At 40.7% G+C, this 23,137-nt stretch overlaps 1 protein-coding gene across 2 annotated transcripts in view; it reads left to right on the top strand.

Moving 5' to 3' along the window:
- The window catches only part of TRIM24 (tripartite motif containing 24), a 138,014-nt gene that overhangs the window by 75,649 nt on the left and 39,228 nt on the right, over positions 1 to 23,137 (top strand). For both annotated transcript variants that reach the window (XM_034779081.1, XM_034779075.1), the window contains exons 3-8: positions 6,453 to 6,600; positions 10,537 to 10,669; positions 11,711 to 11,827; positions 13,387 to 13,501; positions 14,182 to 14,328; positions 16,728 to 16,845. In XM_034779081.1, the coding sequence (XP_034634972.1) occupies positions 6,453 to 6,600; positions 10,537 to 10,669; positions 11,711 to 11,827; positions 13,387 to 13,501; positions 14,182 to 14,328; positions 16,728 to 16,845 (778 nt within the window). The remainder of the gene's footprint in view (positions 1 to 6,452; positions 6,601 to 10,536; positions 10,670 to 11,710; positions 11,828 to 13,386; positions 13,502 to 14,181; positions 14,329 to 16,727; positions 16,846 to 23,137) is intronic.

Below are 23,137 nucleotides of genomic sequence, written 5' to 3'. Positions count from 1 at the left end.
GTAGCTGAGCAGGCTGGTGGCGTAAGATCAGCATTTTAATTTAATTTTTAAATGACACTTCTTAAACATTTTGAAAACCTTGTTTACTTTACATACAATAGTTTAGTTATATAATATAGACTTATAGAAATAACCTTCTAAAAACGTTAAACTGTATTACCAGCATGCGAAACCTTAAATTAGAGTGAATAAATGAAGATTCGGCACACCACTTCTGAAAGGTTGCCGACCCCTGTGATGGAGTGTTGGAGGTCCTTCAACATTGCTGATTGCATCACTTATATTAAACAGGCAATGGATGTTGGCGAAACCTATGGAAAGAATGTGAGAATGATTAAGGTTTTCCCAACCATTGACAAAGAAGTGAAACGCATTGTTCAGGTGGCCAGGCAAGTGGGTGGTGATGGCTTTGTCGACATCCTTGAGGAAGAAATTGAAGAATTGATTGAGAGCCATAGAGAAACATTAACTAACGAAGAGTTAGAGGAACTGATAAAATCGTCTACAGAAGACTAAGATGATGACGACAAACAGGAAGCGCTAGCAAGTTGGAATCTTCATACATTTGCTGAAGTGTTCCAAGCAGCGAAACATGTGAATGATTTAATTTCTGAATACGATCCCTCTATGGAACGAAGCCTCAAAATCACACGTAGTATTACGGACGATTATCAAGAAATGTTTGAGTAGCTCAAGAGACAACAGTGACAGTTGCTGATCTCCATGTTTTTCAAGGAAAAACAGCCAGCAGCAGATGAGCCTACGCAATCTACTTCTCAAACTGGACCAGAGCCAACCACTTTGTCTACAACTCGCTCTCTGTTACCTCTGGTTCCTGGATTGACATCAAGCCCTGACGATCCCCTGTAATTACCGCCTGTAATTAAAAATACAATACTATAAAATTATATTTTGCATATGTACTCTTTATTATATACTGTACATTACTGTATACATTATATATTTATACATATTACTGTACAGGGTTGTATACACAAAACCATGTACAATATACTGTGCTTTATGGGCGATTTAAGGGATTTTCAAGGGTAATTTTGACTATACGCAATTTTCACCTTACACGCTGACTTTAGAACCTAACTCCCGTGTAAGATGCTACTCCACTGTAGCCTTTTCTGCAGGTTCAAAGGGGATATTTTCTTTGTTTATTCAACTAGCTCAATGAGAGTTGATTCAAAGTTAAGAAACCAATGTGAAGTTGAAAAGGCAGGAAAGCTTGTTTGTCGCCCCCCCCACCCCCTTTGAATAAGAACTAGGTGTAAAAGGATGATCTATTTGTTCCAAAATCTTGAGGGACATGGTGACTGGAAACAATCATTTGAATTTATTAACTACAGATGATACTTCCTTTATTTAATAAATCAGTTTTAAATGACACACATATTTTGATAAACTTTTTTCTTATGTTCCATTACTTTTAAGGTAGTTTTATTTAATAAAAAAAATTAAAATACTATTCATGTATTTTTAATTGAATTTGAATTTCTGTCTAAATGGAGCTTTACACAAACCCCATATAAGAGATTAATCAGATACTAGAAATAAATATATCATTCACCCTTTGAGTTTTAGATTTTTTTTTTACATTAGAAATCTGAATAAAAGGTAAATGAAGCTACATAATTGCTTAAATAAACATGTATACATATAGTTTAGTATAAAGAACCACCAAATTTAGTATAAGTCTATAATTAGTGTAAAGGCTTATCTTTAGTTGCAAATGACATGTTTTAATGGTTATCAACTAATGAGAATCAACCTTTCTGTAGGAAAAGAACTAAAAAATAGAAATGGAAATCATGATTAAAATCAGTGATTTAGATCAAAGTTTCCTGTTTTCTGATTTATATCACTTTGCTTTAAATTAGTCCAGCCTGATGCACAGTTCTGTTTGAATGGATCTGGTCTGGAATGTGATCATAAAGGAAAAGGATCACAAACTTTGTTATATGAAAGTTGGATTTCTGGAAATATTTCCTGCCTATATAGATATCCACCCCATTGCTTAGTTAAGTTTGTATTTAACAGTTCATCAGATATTCTTCAAGACACTTCCGTTGGCGAGAACAAGCCAGGGCTGCTATACAAGAGGAAGTGGCTTGGCCCAGTGATTCTTTTCAGTAACTGGCTTTTACACCCAATACATCAAGAAGGAGCAGTTTATTCTAGGTTAAGGAGACTCTTCAAAAAATACAACTTTCTAATAAGAGCAAAGTTTCTTTGTTTCAAGTTGTACTGTGAAGGCAGTAGAAATCAGAATGTGTTAAGTAGTCCATTGTTTACACCTGCTGCGTTTCATCAGGTACATAAGGGATCAGGGAGCCTGCTCTTCACAGAATAATTCCAGACATAAGAGTGGTCATGGGTCATGTTAATAAAACCGTCCAAAGAAATACTTGTTACAGATAACCTATTGTATCTAGCCATTCCTTGAATGAAAGACTTATTTGAAACATTTACAATGCAAAGAATCTCATCTTCTGGGAATGTAATTTAAAATTTAACTTGGGAAGATAAGAGAGCATTCTCTTCTTGACTCGCTGAACAATACATTTATTACAAGGGAAGTGGGAAGTAATCAAAATGTCAACATCCTCCCTCCCCCTCAAAAAAAAAAAAAAAAAAAAGGCAGTGTGTTCAGAGCTGACTTTGACTTATTAATGAAAGTTCCTGGGGAATATATCCAGTGTAGTGGGTCTTCCTGGCTGTTGCATGGCTGGATTAAGGGCCCAGCATGGAGGGCATATCAGAGGGAGAGGAGAAGAGTGTCTTTAGTGCCATAAACAATTGCTAGTATTATCAGCACACAGCCCCTGGCTAACCCTAATGTAAATATGCTGGATGAGTAGAGGAAGGGGCAGATCCTTTGGGTTTTTTTGACACTCTGACTTACTGAAAGACTTTGAAAATAATTGAATGTTGAGGTTTTGAAAATAAATAGGGTAACTGGGTTGTGTACAAAGAGGAGGAGGAGTTCCAAGACTACAGGACAGCTTTGAAGAAGACAGAATATTTTAAGATTATTAAGAGCACAGACAGGGGAAGAACTAGAGATGGAAAGAAAGAAAGAAAGGGTGAGGTAGAGCAAGGCCTTGTGAGAATGAAGTTTTATTTTGATTTGGAAAAAGGAGAGGAAGCTATTAACAATGTAGGAATTGCCATGCTGGATCAGACCCATGTTGTGCTTAGTCCTGTGTCCTATTGTCAGTGTCCAGCACCAGAACAGGGAAAGGACATTTTAATTTAGAAGTATTTTTGTATAGGTTGGACATAACAAGGTATGTTGCTTTGCTTAGTATGATTGAGTTGCAAATGAAATATGAAGGGTTTTGTTGTAGGAATAGAGAAGAGAAAATGGGTTTTGTCTGAGATGTCAAAAAAGAAGCAAATGGATTAGAGCTTGGGAGTGGAAAAAGTGGAGAGAGAAGTCTAATCCTGGCTTGCTGTGCTAGTGTCTGTGATGGAAGTAGAGTGGAGCAGTGAAGGGGGTAGAAGGGTCAGGAGGAAAAATCAGAGTTTTGTTTTTTTGTCACGTTGTGTTCATGAGAGGGGAGCTGATGAAATACTGTTGAAGAAGGGAAGTGGTGGGGTTTGGAATACTCAGCACATAGCTCATAGTTAGAGCCATGTGTGGTTGAAGGTGCCCAGAGAAAGGGAGAAGAGTTCTAATAAATGGATGTCCTTGGTGATTTTTGTTAATTTGTTCACATTAAATCAACACACAATACAAATGCTAAGAAGTGGCATTTCTGAACTTTTTGGAATACTTGGTTTCATATTTTTTTTCATCTTCTGGTGTGGCAATTAGATGCAACTAGTTAAGACTGGCAAATTTTGGAACACTGGGTGATCTAATAGTCCTCCAGATTTACCTGCTCTTTGGCATTCTTCCTAAACTGGAAACTTTTGCTTACTGTATCCCTTTGCTACCTAAAATATAGTTAGCTGATTGCAGTCAATGCTTTCTAAGTCTCTAAGAGGATGTTGCCTTACCTGGATTTTCAAAAGTAAATTTAAGTTTTTTGTTAATAGAAACAATCATGTACAAATATATTTATATTTATGGACCTTTCTGTGATGTGATGAGTATCTTCAGATTTTATTGAAGTACCTGTGAGTGCTTGAATGAGCCCCTTGTGCTATTACAAATATTATAACTATATATTATATAATAGCTATAGGCTTTTCCTGTAAGCATAATAGTTAATAATACAGAACTACCTTCTAATCTTGATCAAAAAAGACAAGAGCATTTAAAAGAGGTAGCGAATTACTAAAATAGAGGACGTTTTGAATAACATTAAGGACATTTTTTTTTTCCCCTGTAGAGGAATTTCTGAGAGTATTGTTAAAACTGTACAAAGTCCCATTTTTGTCTTTTTCAAATGGAAAATGGATTGAAACAAAACTTGGTTACCACTTAAGAGTTGTTTGAGGACATGAATTACTGCTTCTTATTCTTGTTTTTTAATGAAATATAATTTGAGAACTCTGACTTTTGCTTGGTTTTTTAGGACATTGCACAAATAAAGGATAGTATGTGCTTTGTCCCATGGAGGAGAGGTCAAGCTTTAGTTCATTTGGCAGCGCCTGCTTGGCAGTTATTGAACAGCATCTGAAGAGACTGGTAGGTCTTTCAAGCCCTAACAACTTTTACCATCTGAGAAAACTGAAGTGTGTCAGAAAAAGACAAAGATCTTGGAATCCTAGGAAGGATATTTCATTTCTGAAATCCTTTGAACTCATTTAAATGTTCTGGCTTGTAACAAGTTTACTTGCTAAGACTGTTAAAGGTGACCTGAAAGGGTGTTTTCTGTTTTTTGTTTGTTTGTTTGTTTTTGTTTTTTTCATTTAAAAAAAAGGAAAAAAAAAAGGCTTCTATCCTTTTTGCTGCTTTAAGATATAAAGAATACCTGAAAAATGTTTAAGGTCCCCCTCCACCCCCCATATCCACTTGTTTTGCACTTTAGAAATAAAAGGAATGTCAAATCTCCCCTCTTCTCTTCCCTCCCCTTTTAACAAGGTGTTAGAATGGGCAAGTAAATATCCTTTTCTGACACCTTAGTTAAAGGTGCTGAATCTTTAACAATGCTTCCTTTATGTAAAATGTCATTGAAGTTATACATGACTCAAGGAGAACAAATAGAAAGTTTTAAACAGTCTGACTAAAACTCTCTTCCTCTCTCCATTGTTCCTTTCATTTTGTAGGCGCTTGTGATATCACCGTTATTTTTTTAATTCTCCATAGTTTTGCAGCCTAGAATAGGACCTGAATTCTTAGCAGAAAATTGTTTGTTTTTTAAAGCTTTTCTGACCTCGTTTATTACAAAGAATCAGAAAAAGGACACAAGCCCAGGTTTTTTTTCTTTGCATGACACATTTAATGAAAATCAACAAGTGAAAGCAAGAGGTATCCACAATCCCTGCCTTAACTTCCTTCTAGAAGATTCTCACCTTGAGAGGCAACATGATCTAGGAGAGCAATCATAGCTTTGGGAATTTGGAACTCCTGAATTCAAATCCTTGTTCTGTCATTGACTTGCTGTATGGTCTTAAGGTATATCTTTGCCCTAGTTTTCTCCTTCTGTTAAATGGGGATAGTTCTAAGCATATATAAAGCATGTCTTCACCATCATATATAAATGCTTGCTTCCTCTTAACCCTTGTCTACAATAGTGATCATTGCTAACATTTTCTCGTTGCTCCCATCAGTCCCGCACCACCAGTGGGGACTTTAGTGAATATAGATTTCCAGACAACTTGAGGCTACTGCTTGGAATAGGGCTAAATAGTATGATGGCTACATGGAGACCTATTCACACTAGCACACCCATAATTGTTACCACCGGTGGAAAATTATACTAAAAATCCCATTACAGGTACGGACACAGAGGTATTGTAAGGATTAGTTAATACTGCTACAATGCTATGAAGAGGTAAAGTGTTATCTAGGAGCTAAGTGTTTATCTTCAGTCCATTTAGTTTTATTTCCAATTTAAACAGTTTTTAGTTTCTTGAATAGTAGTAGAGGAGAAACTCTTGCTGGTTAATGAGCGTATTTCTAGAAAGCCGAACCAGTCCAATGGATGCTACTAGATGCATTGAAAAGGTTCAATACTTCTCAAGAGCAGTTTACTAAATATATAGTACAAGACAGAAGGAATTGATTTGATTTGATTTGATTTTTAGCTAATTCATTTTTTAAAAAGTGTTTTATTGGCTATATGAGTATTTTCTTGAAAAATCATGTTAAATTCTGTATAGTTAAGGAGGTATCTAATGGACAGAGTTGTAATATGTTCTGTACTTCAGACAGTATTTTTCTTCCTTTTGACTCACTTACCAGAAATAATGCACAAGATGCATTTACAACTTGAGGTTATCTGTTACTTTTATTTTAATAACTGTTTTGTATTCCCCCTTCTTGCCAGGTCTGCACAAGCTGTGAAGACAATGCAGAAGCCAATGGTTTTTGTGTGGAGTGTGTAGAATGGTTATGCAAGACCTGCATCAGAGCTCACCAGAGGGTTAAATTCACAAAGGACCATACAGTCAGACAGAAAGAAGAAGTATCGCCAGGTAATACATTTTGCTTTCTTCTTCACTCTGGGTGCAAATCTGGCTTGGATAATTTTATTTAAGCCAGTATACTTTTTTAGGAGGGTATGCACCTTACTGTAAATTTAAGAACAACCCCCCCCTCCCCCCGTTAAACATGAAGGGATAAATTGATCCCTGGTGAAAATCTACTGAAATCAAGGGATTACGTTAGGTGTGAGCTTGGTCCAGAGAGACTTGAATCAGGAAAAATGAGGCAAATGCGTGCTTAAGATATTGTTCCACACTAAATGGTATTAAACTGTTTTTTAGCCTTTCCCAAATTGATTACACAAAAGATAGTCTTTCAAACAGTCATCTCCCACACTGTAGAGCTCTACCAACTATTAACATTAATTTACTGCAATAAGCCACCACAGGGAGCGCAGCAGTAGGTTGTTGGTGCTTGCCTTTGGCATTCAGCTGCTGAAGAATTGCACCTCTATCCACTAATTCACATCTTGGCATGACTTATTGCTTTTAAAGTATGTAGCTTCAGTTTATAATTTTACTGTATTTTTAAAAGATTTTAAAACTTTTTGAGGCAGTAAGTTAAGCACTGTGAAAAGTACTTGTTGGCTGAAAAAACATTAGGGAAAAGGTTGTAAATACTTTTTGCAACTTTAAATATATTTATTGCAAAGTTATTTTTCTACAATTTTAATAGGTTTGTTGTACATATTTGGTCTGTTCAGACTGCACTCATTCTCTCTTTGTCTCCTCTTGCCCCCCCCATGTCTCGCGTACATGTGAGCTTGACTACCCTTATTCTTGTACATAGCCAAATGGTAGCTTTCAAACCAGCTACTTATCTTCAAAACTAAGCTGAAAGCTACTGTATTTAATATTCTTGGGGTGTTTTTTTGTTTTTAAGGATACAAGGTGAGTCAAAAGTAATAGGCAGCTGAACTCACAGGGAGATGATAAAAGCAGTAAAACTGTATTTTTTTTTTTCTTCCAGTTCCTACTAACTGCCTTCTGTACTGTTTAGCTCTCAACTGTCCTTGCTATAACTTGTTTTAGCTAAGTAACTAGAGTTCCAAGTTTAACTGTCAGCCATCCGGTTTAGATGCTTAACAAATTTAAGTTTTCAAAGGTACTGAGCACATGCAGTATGGTGTGGTATTATTTCTTATGTTATTAACACTTGTCCACTGAAGCTAGACAGAGACTGCCAATTCATTTAGAATTGGTTACTGGTCAGCTGTTAGATGGTAACTTCTGGTTACTACTGTTCTTGTCTGGTTTTAACACGTGAGTAAGAAGTCAAAGATTCTGTTCCCCATTATCAATCCCCTGAGCTGTCTGACGTCATGGTCTATGAGTGACTTGAGCACAATAAAATGTGAATGACTGTTCTTTTATTATCAAGATATTATGAAGAACTGCTAGTTTATAGTTGGTTCTGTCATGAGAATTCACTGCCTTGTCACGCTTAGACTATTGGGTTTTTCTGACTTTCCTGAGTCCCAGAGTCAGGCAAGTAATTGTTTTGTTTCCAGTGCAAATCTGCCTTCAACTCCCTCTACAGGTATGCTGCTGATATTCCCCCATCTTCTACTCCATGCTCAGTCACAGAGCTGTCTGCAGAAGCTCTTTCTGAGGGCTCTTTTCCCTCAAGATTGTTAGCTAATTTTTCACCATCTCTTCACCTTCATCTCCAGGTGGCAAGAGGAGGGTCTTCAGGTGAATACTTCGAGGAAGGCTAGGAACTCCACTGTTCCTACAGTTTTACCCCGTCATGTTTGATTTGTGCCCTGTCAGCAAAGCTTAAGGTTCCCATTCTTACATTCTGCTCCATGTGCTGGCAGACCACTTGCATACCCCTTAGCTTCTACGCCTTCATTTTCAGCCTGACCCCATACCATTTTTCCCAACATAGGTCTTTCTCTTTCTCTGCTCCGGGACCATGACAGCCAACAAGCTGCAGTTCAATCAATGGGGGAAGTAGTGAGAGCTGTGTGGGAGTCCCCAAGATGTTGTGCCAACCAGCTTCTTTTGTCTATAGTGCTCTAGGAAGAGCTGTCATACCAATGCCTTTTTTCTGCCTTGCTTCCCTCACCATTTTCCCTCCGTTCTTTTCAAGGATTTCTGAGACATCAAAAGTATTCACTATAATCCTTGCTGACAAAGAGGTACTTTCCTCCCATTTGGTAATTTAGGTCACCCACCATCTAAGGAACCCTTGGAAGTCTTGGAGGAATTGATCAGTTCCACTTTTAAGATAGCTGAACCAGCAACCCATTTTCCTCCAAGTCCTTCTCCTAGCCAGGACTCCTTAAGATGAAGTGGTAAAAAGATCTGTCTCCCTGTACTAGAATCTTTTGAGAAAATTGACTCTCAGTACTCCTACCGTGGCAAAAAGAAGTCCATTAATTATACCTCTATGAAAATCCAGTCTGATAAGACCACCTTTTCTTCTGTTCTGAAGATGGATTGCTTTTTCATATTAAGATTCTTCTGAGGTAAAAATGGTTTTGAACCCAATTTAATGGGGCGAATTCTCCAAAGGACTTTGTAACCAGAAGACTGAAAACTTTTTAAAAGGGACTTTGAATTGTCTTCCATGTCTTTTGTGGTACCACAATATGTATAGTGTCTGCTCAAATGCCTCTCAGTATCACCCATTCTCTCTTGTACTTTCAGAAGTACCATAAAGATCAAAAGAGGGAAACTGAAACCCCCCACCAAACTGAATACTAGCAAAATGACACTATCTTTTCATCTTCAGTGCTTTGTGTGACATCACCAGATTCTTCTCCAGATCTTTTTTTCCCCAGAAAACCTTGGCCGAAGAACCTGGAACACTACACCTGTGGGTAGGGTCACTACTTCCAACAGCAGTCTGGTTCAGTTGCTCTTTCAAAAGTCAGAAATGCTTGACAAGTCCCTAGCAAAATCCTTAAGAATTCTTTGGATGTCTGGATATAATTTAATTCGGGTCTGTAGATGTCCGGAGTGGGGCTCGTCCCTCGCAGGGGCGACCGGGAGCCAGGCTGCCTCACATTACGAGGCCGGGAAACCGTTCAGTCTTGCAAGCCCAAGCCCTAGGTTGGGGCGGGGCAGCAAACAAGCAGTAGTTCAGGGGCTCAGGCCCTCAGGCAGGGCTGAGCATTGGCGTGAGGGTAGGGGAGGAGGAGAGACTGCCATCTGGGGTGGAGAGGCAGGGGGGACACAGGCCCACCCAGCCCGGGGCCCTAACAGCAGCAGCCGTCTGCTGCTGGGTCAGTGGGGATCCTGACCGCAACACACTGACATGGGCTCGGGGTCATTTATCCCCGGGCCACTTCCAATCTCCCCCTCCATGGGTACCTGCAGGTCCTCAGTCTCCTCCACCGTGTCCCAGACCATGGGCTCCTCAGGGCACTGAGCGCTGGGTAGGTTGGGCGGCTCCTCCAGACCCTCGGTGAGGGGAAGCTCAGGCGACTCCTCGGGACACCGGGCTTGGGGCCGGCTCGGTCAGTCGTCCTCACGATACTGGGTTCGGGGCAGGCCCTACTCAAGGGTCCCAGTCACAAGACAAAGCAGACATGCTTTGTGTTCAAAGGCAGCAGCACTGGATGAACAGAATCCAAGGCTTTCATGGATATTCTTCCATGAAAACCCTTGCTACAACAAAGCCAAAGTATAAATTTTCAACTGTTTGGCTTGAAATGTCATCGCTTTAGTACCTCATATGTTTGCACTCCAACTGTTGGAGGGGAGTGCTATTGCAGTGAAGGAGGAGAAGATCTGTTGTCTGCCTCCAAGACTCTAAGAAAGTAGAAAAGTCCAACAGTTCCAAGATGGAACAATGGACTACAGTTCAAAGAAGACAGAATGGAGACATGGAAACTAACCAACTTCTCATTCTAACCCAAGCAAATAAAGATTGTTTCAACTTGCTAATAGAAATTTTAATCCTCCTTTATTCTACAGAGGCAGTTGGTGTAAACAGTCAGCGGCCTGTTTTCTGCCCTTACCACAAAAAGGAACAGTTGAAGCTCTATTGCGAGACCTGTGACAAACTTACATGCCGGGATTGCCAGTTACTGGAACACAAAGAACACAGGTACCAAAGTAAATTACATATTTTTATACAACTAGTAGCTGATGCCTTATGAAAGATGTTGAACTAATTCTGAATTGGTTGCAGTACTAGCCTAGGTTATATTGTTGAGCAGGGCTCCTGCTAAAATGCAAAATTATTTTTTAACAAAAAGACCCATGAAGAAACTGAAGTTCACTGCTGAAAGGTGTTGCTAAAGAAAGTCAGTGGTAAAGTTGAAAGTAGAATCTCTTGATCTTCCAGCTTCTAACCCTGTGTGGGCCTTCCATTATTGGCAGTTTAATTGCAGTAGAATCTCAGATTTACGAAAACCTCGGGAATGGTGGTGGTTCGTAACTCTGAACAAAATGTTATGGCTGTTCTTTCAAACGTTTACAACTGAACATTGACTTAATGCAACTTTGAAACTTTACTGTGCAGAAGAAAAATGCTGCTTTCTCTGTATTTTTTGAGTAGTTTACGTTTAACACAGTACTGTACTTGCTTTTTTTTTTTGTCTCTGCTGCTGCCTGATTGTATACTTCTGGCGGCAAATGAGGAGGTGTGTGGTTGACTGGTCAGTTTGTAACCCTGGTGCTCATAACTCTGAGGTTCTACTATAGATGGAAATCTTTGCTTTGTAGTTCTTCAAACTGAGAACACTTAAAAGCACCGGGGCTATATTATGTAACTATATGGTCAAACATAACTCTCAGTTTGCCGTTGAACAGGATGGTTGTTTAAGAGGACCTTAGCAAACCTTTCAGAAAGGGGAAATGTTCATTTCTCTCTGAAGAGCATTTATTAGAGGAAATCTAAAATGTCACTTTAATGGCTCTCTCAAAAACTAATACTCTTCATTTCTATGAAGAAAATAATTACACAAGAAAAATACTTTAAAAATCAGGCATATTTGCCTTTTATGGGCTTCCTTGGTGTTAAACTCAGTCTTTTAGCAGTGTTTTTAACTGGAGTGATGATTCTGTTGGAGTGCAGTCTGTTTTTTAGTAAGTGTAGTTCAAACCTCGTTCTCATGTTTAAATAAATAGTCACTGATTATTGCAGGTATCAGTTTATAGAAGAAGCTTTTCAGAACCAGAAAGTGATCATTGATACACTAATCACCAAGCTAATGGAGAAGACTAAGTATATAAAATATACAGAGAAGCAGATCCAAAACAGGTATGTATCATGTTACTAAAGAATATTGACATACACTGAACATAAGAATATTACCTAACTCACCAAGGCTTTCAAATTAAAGTATTCCTAAATGGATTTTGTACATAATCTCTGCATTGTTTGTTTTATACTTCCAAAAGGAAATAATTTCCAAAATGTTTTCAGTAGTGAAATATGAAATTCTTACGTTTTCAGTTGGGTGTGGTAATCCTTGTGGTATTTGTTAACTTAAACTTGATGTTGGTTACATAACTATTCTCTTTAGCCTGTAAACTTCCAGGACAACAGGAGGGCAAGCTCAGCCAAGCAGGCTGCTAGGAGATTTTTAGAAGGCAATTGCGGTATCTCGTCCCTGCCCACCCCCATTTTTAGTTTTTCACGATATGTATCTCTCCTATAAATGAGATGTTATGGCTTAGGTTTTTGTAAATAAATGCATGTGACAGATTTACTTGAAGATCATTTGTGGAATAACAATATGATCAGGGTTCATACCTGACACTTGCAAGCCAAAGACGTAACCACGGTTGCAACAGTACATATCAAAGTGGGTCCTAGCAAGTACCTCCACAGCACTATTCAGATGCAGTACCCTGGGAATCTAAGTCCAGTTTTCCCCCTAGTTTTAGCTTTGGGAGATGGAGAAGTTTTACTGTTATGCTTGTTCTCTCCTCTTTCTCTTTCACCACATCTTGGATGCTGGATGCAAACCACAGTCTCCCTCCCTCCCTCCCCTTGCTCCTGGATGGCAGGAGAAAAGTAATACTCTTCTCCTCCCACATGGAATCCAAGTGTCTTTCTCTCCTTCCTAACTTCTTCTACCTGGTGTTTTTAAGCACCTGTACCAGGTGCTCAGCACTGCCTGATACACATGCATAAGGTAATGAAAAGCGTTCCCTGCTCTCTCTCATTCACCCCACCAAAGAGAGGGTAGAATGAGCAGCATATTGATTGTGTCAGCAGTGTAGTAGCAATATTCACATCACTAGATAGGGCTGCAAGCAGTGCTCAAGCAGGAATACAATTCACCATTGGCAAGTGTATTGTTTCAAGCCGTGCATTAAAAACACACACAAATGCAAAGGCTGCTACATTGCAGGATATCTTCTTTCTGGAGAATCTTTCTGTATTGGGGAAAAAAATGAGATCCTGAATTCCTGTGACATATGGAGACTTTTGTATTCCCTGCCAGAAAGGCTTAGGAGAATATTAAAATCAAGACTATTTCAGCCATTCATTTTTAATCAATAAAATTTCCTTGCTTATATAAGTGTCCTACTTTTCTAGTTCATATAATTAGAATTTCTCAGACTTACACCAAGGTCAGATGCATTCCTAAATCTGTTTTATTTTTTTTTTAAACTAACTCAGCCTGATAATTTTCCTGGCTAATGGCAACATCTGATCCCATATATACTACTGGATGCATGTGAGCAGGAATCCACTGCATTCTGTGCAACAAATAAGTCATTTCATTTGTTGAGTCAGGATGAGCTTTGGTGGCAGTTTCTTAAGGACACTGTGCTAAACAGTTCTAAATATTTATTCTTTACTTACAGAATCCTTGAAGCGAATCAGAATCAAAAGCAGGTGGAACAGGACATTAAAGTTGCCATATTTACGCTGATGGTGGAAATAAACAAAAAGGGGAAAGCTTTGCTGCATCAGTTAGAGGTAAATTCACTTCTAAGATTATAAGTAACAGTCATCGTGCAAGTGCTTTTACAGGGACTTTGAATGATAATCCATCAAAATTCAAACACAGCAAAAACTGTCTTTCAGCATGAGTTACATGTTGGTACCCCTTAATGAGGAAACTTCAAATAGGGCCAAGCAGAGAAATATTTCATACAATAGCAATTTACTTTGCCAGTAACCTTTGAATTTCTGTTTGCATTTAGTTTTCACGAATCAGGGCTGCCCTCCCTCATAATCAAGCAAAAGAAGCTGGGCTGTGCAGTGAAGTCACAGATCTATGTATGATGCAGGAAAACTGAGGTTGAGATGCCACAAATTCAGCTTTCCAACTTCATTGTAATAACAAGTAGGATAGGACAGTCTGTGAGGGAAACCTATCTAAACACTACTATAGAGTAAAAACCCATAGAAACGTCTTTCTGTCACTAAAGAAAGAAGATGGGAATCTGAATACACAGTGGGCTGATCTCTTGAGTAAGACTGTACCAATTTTAGTCACTTTTCAGAGTATATAATCTCTTTAAATCTATTCTGAAAAATGAGGTGAAACCATTTGATATTTTTGAGGATTATCATGTTTATGGATTAGCAAGTGAGAGCTAATACATTTCTGCTGTAAATTGAAAATTTCACTGGAAGTGCTTTACCCCTTTCAGAGTCTGTCAAAAGACCATCGGATTAAGCTTCTGCAGCAACAACAGGAAGTAGCAAGTCTTTCTAAACAGCTGGAACATGTCATGAATTTTTCCAAGTGGGCAGTTTCCAGTGGCAGCAGCACAGCATTATTGTACAGCAAACGCCTGGTAAGACTAGGAAAGACAGTATTCCTTAGTTGCTAAGGGGCCATAGCTAAGTCAAACAAGTGAATTTTCTGCGTCTTAAGTAAAGTCAAGAAATTAATCTTGTTGATTACTTCAGTATATTGCAGCACAAGTGTGTAATATACATTTTTTCCCCTACAACAGCACAAGTTGAGGAGGATGTTAAAACTTTGACTTCTGATCCCTCCTAGATATTCCTGAAAATTTTAATTGTTGCAAGTTGTCTACCGAGATAGGGATTGTCCCACTTCTGTGGAAGTGTATGAATCACTACTGTTAACCTTTTTAGGATGAAGCATGTCTGTGTGTATACATGCTCATACTATTAGCACAACTTTTTCAGCTTAAGGATGAGGTGATCCAAACATAATGGATAATGTAGATATAGCTTTTTAATGTAAAATTAACATGTTGGCTCCTCCACAGTCAGTATAACCTTCCATTGAAAGGTTCTAAGACCTTGTCTTCAGACTTGCATGTATGCATTAAGTACCTGATGGACTGAAGTAGTGATGCTATAGGTTGATACATACTAAAGCGAAACTTTTTCATTTTAAAACAGAAACCAAGGCCTAAACGTACAAAGGTCCTGCTACATTACACATACAATTGTGATTTTTAAAAAAGATTAGAGATATGGGCATTTACACAATTGCAGATAAATGGAATTGTGTTATATCCACACACTGTCTTTTTTGCTGTCACAATTGTTTGCTCATCCACACCTACCAGGCTTCCTAACCATGATTGTATCAGTGCATTCTGGGCAACTATCCCATCATGCCTCAGCAAGACACCAAGGGAGACTTTCAAAGCACAAAGGGAGTTAAGTGCCTAGCTCCTGCCAAAGGCAAAGACATTTGAAAGTTGGATGCCTGGCTGTTCTGTGCCCTTAGAAATCTGCTCCAGCGGGCATACACCTGTACAGAGCAACATGTGAGGCTGTGCACTGTGGGGTATCCTACCACATAGAGCTGGGAAGGAGTATAACCTAGCCAACTACATTACACAGATTACTGCTAGGAAGCCGTATCCACACTGCAGAAAAGGGAATGGACTGACCAGGTTGCAGGAAGACATCTGTGTGCCAACCTAGACTTCTGGCATGACCAACACACTGTTAGCTACTGTGAATAATTGTAGTAGCTAACAGTTTTAGTCTTGTAATGAATAGATAAAAACCATATGTAGAGCCAGGTATGCCATAGACAGTTTTAAAAACTCTCATGTGAACATGAACTAAAATTGAAGCAATCCTGTGACGTTAGTACCCCAGCTACTGCTGGTGTCCACAGGAATCCTGCTTTGCCTGCATTCAAATTGGTAGTGATTACAGCTTTGAACATTCCCACATCCCCTTTTAAAAAATATATTTCGTCATGCATTTTCACACTGGTTAGGTATTCTAGAACTGACCTACCTAAAGTTTAGAAAACTACAAGTAAATAAGGAACTCTATGAAAATATTTATGTAGTAGGTAATCCATGTCAATACAAGTAGGGAAGTTAATTTAACCAAATAGTATGAGATTAAGAGGCGTCTTCAGTAGAATTTTTTTTGGGGGGATGGGGGAAAGAAAAGTTTTCAGAGGAATTGAGATTAGGAGGAATCCAAAAGGAATAGGTGTGTTGAGTTGGCTAGCTTTTTCCTGTCTGAAATTGTCTGTATTATGGTATAATTAGTACTTGGATTAATGTGTCAGCCCTTTCTTGTGTTTCCCTGGGCCTTTTCCCCCAACATTTTTCCTTCCTAATGAAACCTGAATTTTTAATTGTCTGACCTGAAGTATTCTACTCTTATAATATTTTCTCTCCGATTGTAAACATAATCTAATCCTTGAAACTAAGGGCTTAGAAAAGCTCTTAGATATTAGAACATTTCAGAGAATTCTTATATATTAATTCATTTCTTTATTGGAAGGAGGGAGGATAGAAAATTTTATTCTGAGATAACATCCTTTCTAATGAGAATAGTAAGATCTGACACAAGTGAGAACAGATAATTTTCAGACAAGGAATGATCACATAAAGAACAAAATTTATTTGCAAATATATTGGGTCATTACGTTGTCATCTAGGGATGACTACGTATCTCTACAGTTAGAAAAACATAATTTCTTTTATACTATAGTTAATGAGTGTTGAAAATTATTTTTTGTGTGTGGGGGGGGTTAGGGTTAAGGGGAGAGTGGGAAGCTGAAAATCCATGCGTTTAGTTGGTTGCACAAACTTATGTTCTTTTCACTCCAATTCAAGGCATTTTGCTCAGATAATAAACATTAAACCCTGTTACTGTCTTGTGGGAAAATTGATACAAGTTAATCAGGGTTTTTTCCTAGAAGAAAAAAATGTGTTTTGTACAAGGTGTTTTCCTGTTCTAGATTACATATCGTCTACGGTATCTCCTTCGAGCAAGGTGTGATGCTTCACCAGTGACTAACACCACTGTCCAGTTTCACTGTGATCCTAGCTTCTGGGCTCAAAATATTTTCAATCTAGGTATGATGTGGCTCCTGCTTGTTTTATCAACTTCTTTAGAAACTGGTGGTATCACTAAAAATAGTTTTGTCAGCTGACCGGCCTCCCAGATAAATAATTGAGCGTATTTCTCATGTGTTCTTTAATATATCTTCTACCTGTGGACAGAAATTACTCTATAGGGCATGTCTGATCTGACTCCATATTGGATGCTGTTCCAGGTAGTAAGGCTAGATAGGCAGTGCCTAACTAGTTTTAGCTAACTGAGGTGGGGAGACGAAAAGGAAAAAACTACAATGGGAAACTACAATGAAACTGCATCAGGTACAGAAAGCAGTCTTTTGAGCAATAGTTTTCTGTTGGAGTTGGGTGCTTTTTTCCTAGCTCTGTAGATTTTGCTTACTGTCCTTGGCAAATTGTTAAAGCATAAAACTCATAAAGCAAGCAAAGATTGACCATCCCCACTGTACCATGCTCTCTAGGCAGGCTGGATTCCTACCTTCAGACTGGCATTTGCATTTTCTCTTCTATCTGCCACTGGCTAGGTTTCTGCTTGTACATCCTATGATAGGGAGTTTTGTGAAGAGCCTGTTCAGTATGATTGACTAAGTATACGTACTCAGTCTAATGAAGACATGCAGCATAGGAACTGCCCTGCTAGGAGCAGGAATTGGAGGCTAGAATGTCTCTATCTTGAGGAATTTGATAATTGCGTGCCTCCCTTGTTTTCAATATCTGCAGGGTTTTTTGTCAGTGTCTCCATCTTTCTGTTGGAGAGTGATTTTGGATGTACCTATCAGGCATTTTGGCCTTTGGTCAAAAAGTGCAACCAGCTTTGCATTATAACTAGGGCCCTACCAATTTCACGGCTGTGGAATCAGCCCTTCTCTATGAAATCTGATCTCCCCTGCTGCTGGGAGCCTGGGGCTCCTAGCTGCTAGTCCGGACATGCTGAGAAGGGACAGGAGTTGTCCTTCCCCTGCATGGCTGCTCTTGGTGGGGAGATAAGACCCACCTCCAGAGGCAGCACAGAAATGAGGGTGGTACACTCTCACTTCTGTGCTGCAGCAGCCCGGGAGATGGGCTCCTGGCTTGTCTCTTCTCCCACCGCCCCAGTTCTGGGCGCCAAGCTTGGGGCTTCCTCCCCCAGCGGCTCCTCCCGGGCTGGAGGCTTCTGCTCTCGGCGGTTGTAGCTGGGGCAGCCTGGGGTCTGGGCTTCTGCCCCCATCTCACGATTCCTGCCACAGCTCGGGGCATCTTCCCCCCCAGTGGTTCCTGGGGCTGAGGACTTCCACTCCTGCTGGCTGCAGCCGGGGCAGCCCAGGCTCGGGATTTCCGTCCCCCAGGGCTCCTGCTGGGGCTCAGCGTGACCCGATCAGGGCTTCTGCCCTGGAGCTTCTTCTGGGGCTGGGGCACCCATTTTTCCGGGTTGGGGGGCTCAAATTGACCAGGGGACCCTGCCTTAATCTGTCACTGGCCTGGACTGGCAGCTAGGAGCCCCTGCTGGGGTGCTCCTAGCAGCATGCGGGAGAGCCTCTCCACCTCCAAGAACCTCCTCTAACTGCAGGAAGCTCGAAGGCTGCTGCCTAGGCAGCACAGAAGTGAGGGTGTCAGTCTTGGTACCCTTCCCCCTCCCCCGGCACAGCAATTTTGCAACCCCCCTACGATACCATTTTGGGCCAAGACCCCCACCGTTATAACACCCTGAAATTTCAGATGTAAACATCTGAAATCATGAAATTGACCAATTTTAAAACCCTCTGGCTGTGAAATTAACAAGAATAGACTGAATTTGGTAGGACCCTAATTATAACAAAAAGGTGGGGAAATGTTGGCATAAGAGGATCTTGTCATGGCAGCACTTTCTCACAGGTACTGAATAACTACTCGATTCTGTTTCAAGTGATTGCATATGTCCATTCCACTTCAGGTATGTGGGCGCTCAATGCATTAGCATCTGGGACTTTTCCCTTAGTGGTACCTGTTGGGGTGGTGCATGCACCTTCTGCTGTCTCATGCTGCTGTGCGAAGCTGTAAAGTCAAAGCTGTCCCTGACCTTCCTCAGTTCCTTCTTAGTGCTGTGACGGTTGTCAGAGCACTTTATCTTGTTGCTGCAAGTGTTTCCCTTTCTTAGTCTTGTATATAGTGCGCACTTGTTTAATAGTTTGCTTTAACAGAATTTTTTGCTATTAAGTTTCCTTGTCCTGGGATACTTATTAGTATGTTCTTCGGTTCCCACCACAGGGGTATTAGTGCCCAGTGTTGAGGCATGCCTCGGTCTCTGGGCTTCAGGCCTTGTGATGCATGCAAGAAATCGGTGCCAGGCAGTGACTCTCACTTCAGGTGCCACACATCGGAGACTGGTGCCAAATGTGCAGGGACTTTAAGTCCAGAATTAAGAAGTACAGGGAGGTCAGACTAAAGCACCTTATGGAGGCAGCCCTCCATCCACCCTGGGAGCATCCCCATTTAGAGCATGCACCAAGCGAGTCTCCTTCAGTTAGGAGTGGTTGCCTGTCTTCTCAGAGTCTCAACACAGATCTTCTCTGGTACTGAAGAGGAGGCACCGTAAGCTGGCATCAAGGGACTCAGCGCCCAGGAGATTAAGGTCTCTGGCACTGAAGTCCAGCAAACAAGCTGGGAAGGAAAGTAGAGTGTGCTTGATGCAGAGGCAGTCCCTGCGGTAAATAGCACATCAGGCAGGGTTGCTGACTGATGCTGATTGCAGCCTTGTTGAGACTGACCTCTAAGGTGATACCATCTTTGACTCAGCAGTATCAAGAGACTGTCCCAGTGCCAACAATACCTCAGGTATATGCTGTGACACACGATCTGCTGAGTCTCTCAATACCAGTGTCACCGGCAGTTTAGGAAACATCTCAACAGAACCTTCTAAAAAGTGTGACTTCCTCCCTAGACATGCAGGTGGAGGTAGTTCAGGAGAACTCACACAGATTGGTTGATATTGTGGGATCTGTGGGGCCTTCTTAAGTGGCAGTTTGCATAAACAAGGCTGTTCTGGAGTTCACTAAAGTGTTATGGCAAACTCCATCTTCCATGCCTCCTACAGCTAAAAGGAGGGAGCAGAAGGATTATGTGCCCTTATGGGGGTTTGTACATTTTTATGTCTTTCCATACCTGGAGTCTTTGGTTGCTTCAGTTTCTAATGAGAGCACGCACCAAGGTCAGCAGGCATCTACTTGAAAATTAAAAGTTGCAAAATAGCTTGATCTTTTTGTGGAAAAAATACATTTGACAGCAGGATTACACCTCCGGATTGCTAATCAGCATGTATTGCTGGGATGTTATAACTTCTCCCTCTGGGACAATATTTTAAAATTAATAGACAAGTTGCAGGGGGAGACCAGGCAAGAGTTCCACACTATGGTTAATGAGGGAAAGATGATGGCCGCTTCAGGCTGCATTGGATGCTGCAGATTCTAATGACCGAGCCAGGGCATCGGCTGTTACAATAAGTAAATGTTTGTGGCTCCAGGCATCAGGTCCTCCTCAAAAGGGCCAACAAACCATTCAAGATCTCCCCTTTGAGGAACTATAACTATTTGCACAGCAGATCGATGACCGGCTTCATAGCCTGAAACAGACTCTAGGGCTATGCACAAGTCTATGGATATTTACGCTCTTCTGCCAAAGAAGCAGTGGTTCTGTCTACAGTAGCCTCATCATTATGCTTTCTGTATGTCTCACCATCAGGACCTGGCCTATAAAGAAAGGGAGAAGTTACAGGAGAATACCTCTGTCTACTCTTTTTTTTTTTTTGTCTGCTATAAATTTGTCCAGACAGGACAAGAACACCATGCAGTCATTTTGACATTCTGGTTGAGGACAGCTTACCAGTTTTCAGTTTGCCAGCTTCTCATACCCCGATTTCTTCCAACAGACTATCCCACTTCCTAAGTGCTTGGACCCATATTTCTACAGATCAATGGGTTTTACACATGATGGAATTGTGATACGCTCTTCAGTTTATTTCTACCCCACCACCACCACCTCTGTCCCCCATCCCTTTTCAGGGACCGTTCTCACAAAGGTCATCTCTGAGGTACAGTCTCTTCTTCTGTTGGGAGCCATAGAAGAAGTTCCTCTTCTGCACAGAGATAAAGGGGTTTTATTCTCGCCACTTCCTAATCCCAAAAGCAAAAGGAGGTCTCAGAACTGTACTAGACATGCAGGAGCTCAATAAATATCTAAAGAAAATAAAGTTTTGCATGTTCACTCTGGCTTCCGTTATGCCCTCCCTGGATCCTGGCAACTGATGTGCTCACCTTAAAGGACATACGTTTTCATGTCGCAATAAATCAAAGCAACAATAATTCCTCAGATTTCTGGTTAGCCGATCCCACTGTCAGGCTAAATGGCAGGTCTGCAAACTATCTGTGACCCCATGTGTTTTTACAAAGTGGATGGCAGTGGTGGCAGTGTTTCTGAGGAAATCAGAAGTTCAAGTAAACAACAAGGAGTCTGGTGGCACTTTAAAGACTAACAGATTTATTTGGGCATAAGCTTTTGTGGGTAAAAACCCTATTTCTTTAGATGCATGGAGTGAAAGTTACAGATGCAGGCATTATATAATGAAGTTCAAGTGTTTCTATACCTGGATGACTGGTGGGTGAGAGGCCAATCCAAGAGCCAGGTAATATCTAGCATGACCATGATCCAAACCACCTTCAGCACAGTAGGATTACTGATCAAAGAGGAAAAGTTAGTCCTCTCTCCTGTTCATAGGATAGAGTTTATAGGAACAGTCTTAGATTCTACGGAAAACAGGGTGTTCGTCATGCAAACAAGATTCCAGACGATGCTGGCCATTTTATTAGACGTGAAGGCCTGTCCTACCACAACAGTTCAAAATTGCCTCAGACTTCTGGGGCATATGGCCTCACATATTTACATGGTTCAGTTGGCCAGGTTTCATCTCAGGAAGCTGCAGAGCTGTCTTAGCTTGATGTGTTCTCCAATTCGTCATCCAATGAGTATGGTGGTTTGAATAGCCACCTGGATCTTAGCCTCTTTGGACTGGTGGACTGAATGTGTGTGCGTGCTTGTTACTTTTGCTCCCTCGCAATCTATTTTGACTTTGGTTATGGACACTTCCGCCCCAGGGTTGTGACAATCCACCTGAAAACTCAAGGGCTATGGCCTGGCCAGGATTAGTTCACTACATGAATGGCTCTCAACTTTTACATTTATCTAGCTTACCAGACTTTTCTTCTCCATATCAAGGGAAGGAATTTACTAGGACTTATGGACAATACAGTGGTCAAGTTCTATGTGAACAGACAGGAAGGGGCATGATTGGCACTTCTTTGCCAAGAGCCAGTGCTGCTTTGGGACTTTTGTATCAACATCTCCATCCATTCCCTTCTTCCAGGTGTCCAGAACAGTCTGGTAGACCAATTGAGCAGGTATTTCACCAGTCACTGAGTGGTCTCTCCAACCGGGTATTGTCAGGTTCATTTTCCAAGTGTGGGAGTTCCCCATATAGACCTGTTTGCAACATGCACCAATAGAAAGTGCCATCAGTTTTGTTCACAAGCAGGTCACAGTACAGGATCTGACACACTCTATTCTGTTACCCTGGACAGACAATCTCATGTATTCATATCTGCTCCTGCCCAGGATGGTGTTTAAAAATCAAACTGGACCATGCTTGAGTGAAACTCAGAGTGTCCTGCCCAGTCTTGGTTTTTCCACTCTGCTGAGCATCTCAAGCAGGTCTCCATTGACACTACCACCAGACCTAGACTTGATTTTACCAGGCCATGGTTACCTCTTCCATCCCAATGTGGAAGTCCTTCACCTTACATCATTGAAGCTCCCTGGTTAACCCCTCAAGAGGAGATCTGTTCAAAGGAAGGTACAAAACATCCTCTTGAATAGTAGAAGGCTTTCTACTAAGGATGCTTATCTATCGAAATGCAAGAGATTCTCCATTTGGTCTCAGCAAAAAGGGGTTTCCCCGGTCTGGCTCCAATATAACATACACCAGACTGTTTGTTATATCTGAAACAACAAGGTCTTGCTGTTGGTTCCATGAGGGTTCACCTAGCAGCTATCTTGGCTTTCTGCCCTCTGATTGGTAGTCATTCTTTTCTCCATCATCATGTCAGTCAGGCTTTCAAAGAGTCTGGACAGGTGTTATACCCAAGTAAAGGATCCTATTCCTCCTTGGGACTTAACCTAATGTTAGCAAAACCAATGGGCCCTCCCTTTGAACCTCTGGCTACCTGTTTGTTGCTCCATCTCTCAATGAAGGTAGCCTTTTTGGTCGTAATTACCTCAGTGAGGTAAC

The sequence above is a fragment of the Trachemys scripta genome, chromosome 1 (genome assembly GCF_013100865.1).
Source record: "Trachemys scripta elegans isolate TJP31775 chromosome 1, CAS_Tse_1.0, whole genome shotgun sequence".
NCBI lineage: Eukaryota > Metazoa > Chordata > Testudines > Emydidae > Trachemys > Trachemys scripta.
This window is presented reverse-complemented; position numbering and strand designations above follow the sequence as displayed.